The 10,631-nt window shown below is 40.5% G+C and overlaps 1 protein-coding gene across 1 annotated transcript in view; it reads left to right on the top strand.

The window, feature by feature from the left end:
* Positions 1 to 2,347, top strand: part of LOC131055442 (methionine--tRNA ligase, chloroplastic/mitochondrial) — a 111,673-nt gene extending 109,326 nt beyond the window's left edge. Inside the window, exon 5 of the mRNA XM_057989925.2 lies at positions 2,194 to 2,347. Coding sequence (XP_057845908.2) covers positions 2,194 to 2,346 — 153 coding nt within the window. The 3' untranslated portion in view covers position 2,347. The remainder of the gene's footprint in view (positions 1 to 2,193) is intronic.
* The last annotated feature ends 8,284 nt before the right edge of the window (positions 2,348 to 10,631 follow it).

Genomic DNA, 10,631 nt, shown 5'->3' on the forward strand with positions numbered 1-10,631 from the left:
TAGAGGGTAGCTGATTGCTTTTTTCCTTTCTGCATGGTTAATCTGGGCTATTTTATGATTCAGTTCGATTATCAAAAGTACACATATCATGAATGTAGAAGTTCTAATATTGTATTTGGTAATATGAAAATCTGGTTTCTCCTTTGAAGATTGCACTAAGTTTATGCAAACATTGTGTCTGAATGACTGATGATGCTTAACCTGGTTTCCTGGAGGTGTCTGTCTGCTTGGGTAAATCTGTTGTCCTAGTTAACATTTACTGTTCTCTCTCTCTCTACCCTTCCTTTCTTTCCTCCCAATTTTATCCCCTTTTTTTAGAAATCCACAGTCTTGCTAAATCAGCTTCAAATTAATCAACATCACCTGAAAGAAAACCAAAAGAGGTCCCTGGGAATTCGTATATGAAATTACTAATCAAACGTAAGCCCCCTTGTGTTTCCAGCATAAACACATAAAGCCACTGAGAGATCCCGCAGTCAAGACCTGACAAAAGAAACCTTGAGGTAGTCTCCTTTGATCAAACTTAGAAAACAGCATTAGAGACTTCCTTATCTCAAGAGAGAGTAGGATAATCAGTCGGCTATTCTATTCTGCGTTGGCCGTATGAAGTTTGCAGCGATGCGATTTCAGACACGTCAACAGGTAGTAGTTCTAGCCTGATTATTTTTTTATTAATCACATGATTATGAATTCAGTCACACAAATGATAAGTTTGTTCTTTGCTGATGGTTTTTGAATGATGTGTGAATGCTGGATGGAAACCATCATAAAGTTAAGTTTAAACATCAAGTATAATGCCTGAGAGTCTGTTTTTACGTCCCCTAGTCCCACAACCTAAAATTCTGGTCACTGTATCTACAATATCAACTGTACCATAAAAATGCTTTTATACCTGGTATTTCTAAATACCCCTTCTTTCCTGTCATACTAGTACCAGTATGGTTCTGTTCCTGTTATCATGCTGCCTTAATATGGTGGATTTTATGTGTTCTTGGAAATGTGGTTCACAATTCCCAGGAGAGCCTAGCATATCTGGGCCATACTTGTCAGAAAGCCTTTTCAATTCAAAAACAACAAATTATTTTTAGTATTTTGCTAGTTTTAAAAATTACATCTTCAATTAATATTATGGTATTTTAATATATTATTATTTATTATACTAATCTATATTTTTGCACTTTCAATATTTTTATTTTCTAATAAGTGGACATATCTATGATCCATCAAACTTTGTGTCCCAAAAATTTGGTGAATTCCGTCTCCAAACCTGTACCTGTACCCAGGTAACCTAGCTAATAAACAATTAGTAGTTAAACATACCTTCTTGCTGATATTAAAGTGTACCTTATTGCAGTCAGTAGTTGTATCTGCCATACAATTGTCAGTGATGGTCAAATCGCAATCAAAACAAGTGCACAACAGTCAGAACCATACTTTGCATTTAATATTCAATACCACGTGCTCTACTGGTCTTATGTCTTACTTTGTGCAAAAATAGAAGGTAATCAATTAATTATTACATATCATGGTAACCATGTGGGCTGTCCAGCAATCCAAAGATTGCCAAATAAGCCTGTCCTCTAATTAAAACTTAACATGCTTACAAAAAGTTGCCCTAGAAATATTACCCGATGCACTGTTATAAACCTTATAATCTCAAAACAAACATTTATAATTCTTTTGTTTATTGCACTAAACACTATTGGTCGAAGAGATTAGTGCTAGTTGATCTTATCTTTCTGCAATTGATTTCTTTGAGAAACTAGAAAGCAAGGCAATTGATATCTCCCCATCTCAACTGGAAGATACAAACAGGGCTTTAGATCAGGATGATATCAAGGTGAAATGAGATCTCATGCTTTTGAACTGAAGGTGGTTCTCGCGATTCACTTACTAGAGTAAATAGTTGGTTCTTTTGTTCTTATTGCAGCTGTTTTCTATTCTATTTATGTACTTTATCACTGTCTTTTTTTTTGAAGGAAGCATTTCTTGTACATATCTTTGCATTTTCATATTAAAGAATAAATATATTAGATTTTCTTGAATATATGCATTATATCTTGCATAGATAATCTGTCATATCTCTGAAAACAAGCTACTGGAGCAGCTGCATTTTGTGTTTAGAAGTTGGGCAACTATTACTTGACATTATATGCCGTTCAAGTTTCAACTGTGTTATGCTGTTGATCATAGGTTCAAAATTGGGTGAAAAGTGGCTTAAGGGACTTCTCAATATCTCGGGCATCAGTTGATTGGGGCATTCCTGTTCCAAATGATAGCAAACAAACAATTTATGTTTGGTTTGATGCCTTACTGGGGTACTTATCAGCAAACCCAAGTTCATAACACAGTAAGCTAAGATTCCAATGTATAAATTGCAGACTAAATAAATTCTAGATAGCTAAGTGCATATGTGAATACCAAATTAATTGTCTAGCAGGAATGTTTTGCTTGCTCAATGATAAGATTTCCTAAACAGTAAAAGCTTTTGGATTTTAGACAGTGGCTTTGTAAGATGCTCTTTTATATATGAATGAATGAATGAAAGAAACTATATTAGTGCCCATGGATAACCAATGTAGGTAAATGGGACTCTAGTGTTATCATCTAAAAAATTTGTGCTATGTATCTTGCATTTAACAAGCATCCATTCCAGTGGCAAATTGGTGAAGGAACAGTCATTCTAATTAGATAGGAACGGCCCTAGATTTATTAATGTGTAGAGTTAAGTGATTGATGTCCTATGATGACAGCCACCACAATTTCAGCCACCACAATTTCTTGAGAGTACCAATAACAACTAACAGTGTCAGTATCATTAAATCTTCAAGTATAATGTCTAGTACATCATATTACTCAAAACACATTTTACTATGAATGAGATGAATGGAACAGTATTTGGTAACCATTGTATATTTCATTATTTAAAAGACAATGTGTTAGTATCCTATTTGGCAATCTTACAAAATTTTGCCTGCTATTAAGATCGTAGTCAATTAGCGTGTCATTTTCATCATATTATGAATGGCAGCCAAGTTGCCCTTCGTGTCAAACTACAATGTCATCAACTGTTGGTCTATTTTGTCAAGTTAATGATGTTTACATATTGCTAATGGACGAAGAATACCAAATGAAAGAGAGAGAGAGAGAGTTTTCAATGGCTCAGGAGCTCTGGTGCCAGAAAAAGAAGGGTACCAAGGGTTGGGAGTTGAAGGAAGAATGGCAGAAAATGACAACATCAAAAAGTGGCAAGCATAAGTCAAAACTCTGCCGTGTATTGAAAGCTTACTGTTTAGTAAATTGACAGAGGTTGCACTTTACAGTGCCTCAAGCCAAAAGTGGCTGAACACAAGGCAACTATACCAAGTCGTAAGGGCTGGCAATGACAACGTAAAACAGTACCAATATTAGCAAAGAGGACATGAAACTGCTCCCATGGGATAGAAGAACAAGTCTAAGTGTATGTTTCCATTTTCACATGGCAAAGCCAGTTTGAAACAGTTCTCAAGATGGCGATGTAACCCTGAAAACCTGACTAGCAAAATTTCACTTTTTTTAAGAGGTTGATCTAATCTACAATAGTGATTTAAGTGGCAGTGGCATAATGAAATTGTGCCAGCTTATGAAAGAGACCAAGAAAAGTGAAAATTGCTTACTTAAGTGATTTTGCCATGATTAAAAGGTTACTCAAGTGGAGGAGTGAAGGAACAGTGACCAGCATGAAAGATTATAGGAAACAAGTAAAATTTTGTGATTTTTTTGTGATTGTGCCAGTTGAGAAGGGTGACTAAAGATAAATTGTATGTCACATGGCTACGCCACCAAGAAACTTTGACAAAGAATTAAAATATTGGTGAAAATATTACAAAAGTGTGCCAAGTCAAAATCATGTACGAACACTTAAGATTCTTCTTTTTTGATGGTGTTTCCAAGATTAAATACCGCTTTGTACTTGACACAACAATTTCAGTTTGTCAAAAGATTAAAGGAGAAAATCATCAACTCAATGCCATTCTTTGGCATAGACGAACTGATTTGAGAAGAAATCAGATTTAAATCTAATAAAAGGAGTCTATTTCAAGCTATTAGTGATTGTTGCCTCTTTGCAATGTATAGAGTTTAGAATAGCTTTAAAAACATCATTTAATTATTATTTTCCTTAGAAGCTTCTTTTAGAGAGCTTATAATTAAGTGCCTTGAGCATATAAAAGGTAATGAGAAGTTTTGCTAGGCTTATGCTGCAAAAAATTTCATTCAAGTTGAGAAGTTAGATTATTGTATTGTAGGTGCAATGGTTCATCATGACAACAATAAATAAATTTTGCTAGCAGGCGTCATTAATTACTCCTCGAATTAACACCCCCCCCCCCCCCCCCCCGCGCTCAGTTTGGCTGGGCCCTGCTAGATTCGAGCCCTTCCCCGCCCAATTCGGCTGGGTTTAACTATGCACAACCTCTACCATCTATCCTTTGGAGTAACTTTGCATGGTTTTGTGTTATTGTTCCTTTTCATTCTCATGCCTTGTTCCTGCTATTGTTAATGTTGTTTTCTTTGATCGATTGAATCCTATTGTTGATGTGAATCCACATGTTATATTTCAATTGCATAATAAAAAATACTTGTGGTGAGCTTTCAGTCTTGTGTTTGTACCTTTGAGATAAAAAAAGACAGGTCTAGGCTGTTTTTAGCATTTTGTTTACATGCAAAGACTCTAGAAGATAAATTGTATAGCGTGCATAAATAGTTGTCTAGTTTGTTTGTTTTAGATTTTAAGAGTAGATTAGTTTAGGAAGTTTCCCCTGCAAATTTGTAGAGAGATTTCTTCACACACTATTCCGGTTTGAGTTGTGTTTAAAAGGAAAAATTAAAATGCTAACACATTGTTTTGGTATTTAGGTAGAACTAACAATCATACCTGTTGTGCGTTGCACACGCTCCCTGTCGCTGACAGGGTCCCCCTTTCCTATTTTGAGTTTTTGATCGTTGTCCCGAGGATCCAAACAGAGTTTCTCGTGTCTCTTCGAGCGAGTTCGTGACCAGTCCATAAGCTGATCGACGTTGGAGTAACAAACCAATGAGTCCTCCTGACTGATCTGGCTTTCGGGCGTGAATGCCGAAAGCTTTGTTCCAAAATTTTAAAAGATTGCCTTGGATAGGCGTAAGATGGTAAGAACCAACGGGCCCCGCCAACCCAGAGCTATAAGGCCAATTGCATAAAGTTTGCTACCCGACCCTTGCGAGGAACGGGCAAAAGATGATTTTCGCCTCCTAAAGGATCAAATTGCTCGGCCGAGCGCCTGGGTATTTTGATGCCTCCCAAGTCCAAATTTGTGGAGTCTGGCGAAGTTGGTGGGAGGTCCGACATTCTGTGTAAGTTTCCAAAATTCTCTAAGGAGCAGATTCCCCCCCCCCCCCAAGATCACAAATATGGGAGAACGATTTTCGGACCTCAGGTCCGAAGTTTTTAATGAAGGCGGAATGTTATGAAAAGGATGCATAGGGTCCGAAAGCCCGAAAAGGTGCTGAGGTCCGAGGTTGCGGTGTCCTTTTAACGCGTTAAGCTCCGAAGTTAAAACGCGGAGATAAAAGATATACCGAAGTTTTGAAACGCGGAGATAAAAGATATATCGTGAGGCATCTTTCGGACCCCAGAGCGAAGTTTTAAAAAACGAAGTTTAAACCTTATGCGCTCACTTTTTGGACTTTAGGTCCGAACTTTTATGAAAGTGAAGCTTAAAAACATAAGGGAATCACTTTTCGGACTTTAGGTCCGAACTTTTACGAAAGTGAAGTTTAAAAACATAAGGGAATCACTTTTCGGACTTTAGGTCCGAACTTTTACGAAAGTGAAGTTTAAAACAAGGCGATCACTTTTCGGACTTTAGGTCCGAACTTTTAAAACGAAGGAAAATGCGGAGGCAAAAGTGAAGCGCGTTGATGAAGTTTGAGTTTCGGACCATTTAAGACACCAAACGCCCATCTTCGGACCCTTTAACGGAGAGTGAAGTTATATCGCGGAGCTTATTTCGGGCTTGAGGTCCAAAGTTCGTTAAGCGCGGAGCTTATTTCCAACTTGAGGTCCGAAGTCTGCAAGGCGCAAGGGGCTTATTTCGGGCTTGAGGTCCGAAGTTCGTAAAGCTTTTAACGCAAAGCCAGTTTTAGCGCAAACCACACCCTTTAACGGAGGTCCGAAGTTCGTAAAGCTTTTAAACCACGAAGCCAGTTTTAGCGCAAAGCGAAGTCTTAAACCACGGAGAGCCAAACCACACGGAGCCGAAGTTTTAAACCCAGGTCCGAAGCCGCGAAGGGGAAGTGCGAAAGTTTTTTTCTTTAGAAACTGAACGAGCAGGTTGAGATCTCCATGGTTGCAAATAGCGTCCAAGCTCCGAATTTCGTGTAGACCGAGTGAAGCCAGGTTAAATCCAAAGCCTCCAAATTTACCAAAATCCAAAGTTAGAAAGAATGCATTTCAAAATTTGAAAGAGCTCTCAAATCCGAAAAACAAGGAGGTAAGACGCCGCATTACCCTCCCGTCAACCATTTAAAATTCAGATTGCCAAGGATAGAACTGTGTGAAATTGATAAATCCTCTTTCATCCGCCAAACCGCGAAAATTTAAATAGGAAGGATAACCGTTGGGATTCAAACTTTGCAGGATCGTCCGTTCACTTCATGCAACGAGGTCGGGCAATCTCTCGTCATTCGCTCCCATCAGGTAAGTACGCTTTAACGCGTATGGTCATTTAAAATGTGTAAATCAAATAGGCAAATGCGCGAAATTTGAAATACTTGGAGTCTGCATCTCCTTTTTATAAAACGTTATTCGAACATCCGAAATTTAGGATTCATTCCACATCCGAATAGCTGGCTTCAATGGTGCCCCCCTTCGACTTCCGCGGTACCCAACCGATAAAGTAGTCCTCATGGAGGTGGCAAGGCAATCACGCCCTGTCGGCATATTACTACGAGAGAGCAAGCAGGCTGGATTCGCATTTCCAATGATCATAGGCAGCCATGATGTCCAATTGAGAACCCCCACCCTAGCAGAGGAGTCCCTTGCAGAGCTAGCCTCTTATGGCCTACAGGAACATTTCCCAAGGAAATGTTTTGATCATGACAATTTGGTGAAGAGAGCTTACGGTAGGCGCTACAGAGCAAAGGAGTCAATTGAAGATTATTGGAAAAATTGCTCCGATGACTACGAAGTCAGGCGACGGGAATATTCTAGATTGAGTGTGCAGCAAATGCGACTCTTTGAGTACCGTCAGGTCCCGGATCAGCTCACAGACTCGGGGAACTGCCTCCAAGTCCGAGAATTCGAGGCAGTAAGGCACCTCTTGCCAGGCGTTGATTGGTCTCAAGACCCAATCACGGATTTCGAAGCAGTTATGGCAGCCCCGGCAAGATACACAGATCAATGGTTACATCTCCAGATCGAGAGGCTAGTCCACCAGGGGGTCCAGTTTACTTACCATTTGATGGGCAGTTTCGACTCTCAGTCTTCCGAAGACGAAAGGACATCAGCTGAGAAACCAGAGAAAAGAAAGAAAGCTAAGGCTTGCAGAGGGACTCGGACATCCAAAAGAACAAGGAGGGAGAAGATTCCCATAAGGAGGCCAGAGGCCACTTCATCTTCAAGGGACCCCAGTTCGTCCGACGACGCCATAGAATTGGATTGCATACCTGCTCCGCCTTCCCAGAGCGACATAGATGCATTCGAAGCCAATGATCCTCCTGCACCAGATATGTCGGACACCGAGCAAAAGGGCCCCAATTCGACCAAGCCGGGTGACCAAATAAAGGAAGGAGAAATCCCATCCACCCAGGGGATCGAAGTACATGAACCTACCCAGTAGAGCCGTCACGAATTGCTACTCCTCCATGCAGCCAAGGACCACTCGACTGTCGAAGGGGAACAAAGAACAGACGAGATTCATGAGCTCGAGAGAACCAAGGAGCAACCGTCACAGGAGGATGTCAGACAATTGTTTAGTGAAATAGGGGAGAACTCAGATGCAAACAAGGAGCTTCCTCCTTCTTTCACCCCTCCGATGGCGGGACAGCTGCTAATTTGTGATCAGCCGGTTGAGAGCATGGGAGAACAAGGTGCTAACTTAACCCTATCCTCAACCCAGACGGTGCCTCAAGAGTGGCTGATCGCCAGAGCTCAACGCAGGGCCGCCACCAAGGCACCCATCGATCTAGAGGACATCTTCTCACGAATGGATCAAGCAAAAGCTAAAGGGAAGAAGAAACCAAGAACATACTCTAAGATAACCAGGGATGAGCAAAGGAACCGCACTCTTCATATTGCCACCCCGCTCGTGGACAAGCCAGCAGATCAAATAACACTGGTAGATTATAGCATTACGACTGTCCCCATCGGACGAGCTACAAAAGAGTAAGAAAAGGAGGAATTTAAGGACTCAGTGCAGAACATACTCAGACAGCTTGAGGAAATCACTGCCGAAAAGGATATGTATCGGGCCCGTGCTGAACAGGCCGAGGGATACATCGATAAGCTCCTACGGCCATTACACAACCCCTCCGAATCCCATATTCCCCCAATAGCATTGGCGCAAAGGACCACAACTGAATTTGAAGGAATTCGGGATACCGCAAAGGCCGTCAAGGAATGGGTGCAGGATATCAAGAAAAAGGGAGAACAGATCCTCAAAGAAGTAAAGGAAATGGCTCTCCATCGAGAGCTCACTCTAGTCAGGCTGTTGGAGGTAAAGAGGGAATCCCTTCACATGCATGAAGTAGCGGCCTCTACCCTTCCCCTCATAAGAGCTCTTTTCTGGACACACACACAGATTCCCACACTACCTGACATCCTAGATCCCCATGGCATCAGTGTTCTCAAGGAATGGTACTGGAACGTCACCATGAAGAACGACGCCCAGGAAATTATTGACAAAGAAAATGACGCATGTGAGGCAATTCTGGGGAACATGCAAGAACTAGGCAAGACCATCCTCCGATCAATGGTTTCGGGGTGGATAAATGACCTATCCGACAGTGTAATCCGGCCGGATTGGGAGGAAAGATTGGGAGCAGATAAGGTTTCTTATTCTATTGAAGACTTGAGTTTTGCTGGTCAGTTCCATTCAGACATATTGTGCTTCGAGCGTAATCGCTCCAGCTGGAAGGACGGTTTAAGGCACGTGGACCAGTATCTCGAAGGCATGTAGTACAAAATTCGCCACCCTCCCATGCCACCTTTTAGTTTCCTCTTCCAATTATGCATCAAGTTTCAGGAATATGTCCGCAAGGAACGAGCGGCAGGTCGTGATTTATGGCGGGAATACCTGCATGGCGAAGACCAGTTTCTACAGAAAGAATGTGAAACCAAAATAGAGAAAGTAGTTTCTCAAAAATGCCTTTTTCCCTCCAAGTCTTAAAAAGTGCACTTTTGTCCCAAAAAGGTGACAGTTGACTTCTGGTCAACATATTGTAAAGTTTTTTGTACACCTTTTTTTGGATTATTCCAATTGTTGTAATTATCCTTTTTTGGGTAGTTATTGCTCCCTTTGGGGTGGTTGTTGATATTTACCCCCCATTTATGGGTGTGGGTCCCCCTTTTTTTTGTAAGGATGAATCTGGGCCACTTGTCTAGATTAGATCTTGGCCATTCATCCATTTTTGGAAACCTATTTAAAGGGACTGGTTTTCCCTCATTTCAGAGGAAGTTCTTGGATTGTTGCGAAAGCTCTGAAGGAATTTGCAAGAATTAATACAATGGATTAAAACTACTTTCAAGTTTCCTTGTGAGTGCATGGTCTCCTTCTTCACTTAATTTTGAAAGCTTTTGATTATGTCTATTCATTTCGCACAGCAGTTTTTACCAAGCATCTGATAGAACCTTCACAGTCCATACCATTAGAGGATAGCTGATTGCTTTTTTCCTTTCCGCATGGTTAATCTGGGCTATTTTATGATTCAGTTCGATTATCAAATATATACATATCATGAATGTAGAAGTTCTAATATCGTATTTGGTAATATGAAAATCTGGTTTCTCCTTTGAAGATTGCACTAAGTTTATGCAAACATTGTGTCTGAATGACTGATGATGCCTAATTTAGTTTCCTGGAGGTGTCTGTCTGCTTGATTGAATCCGCTGTCCTAGTTAGAATTTACAGTTCTCTCTCTCCCTATCCTTCCTTTCTTTCCTCCCAATTTTATCCCTTTTTTTAGAAATCTGTAGTCCTGCTAAATCAGCTTCAAATTAACCAACGTCACCTGAAGGAAAACCGTAAAAGGTCCCCGGGAATTTATACATGGAATTGCCAATCAAACGTAAGTCCCCTTGTGTTTCCAGCATAAACACATAAAGCCACTGAGAGATCCCACAGTCAAGACCTGACAAAAGAAACCTTGAGGTTATCCCCATTGATCAAAACGTAGAAAATAGCATTAGGGATTCCCTTATTTCAAGAGAGGGTAGGATACTCAGTGAGTTTATTCTATTCTGCGTTGGCCGTATGGAGTTTGCAGCGATGCGATTCCATCCACGTCAACAATACCCCAAGAGAAATCATTTTACATTTTTCTATCCATATTGATTGTAAAATATTGCACACATAATAGGAGATTAATTGTCTAAGAAAATAAATTGGAAAACAAAC

This window comes from Cryptomeria japonica, chromosome 10 (assembly GCF_030272615.1).
Source record: "Cryptomeria japonica chromosome 10, Sugi_1.0, whole genome shotgun sequence".
Lineage (NCBI taxonomy): Eukaryota > Viridiplantae > Streptophyta > Pinopsida > Cupressales > Cupressaceae > Cryptomeria > Cryptomeria japonica.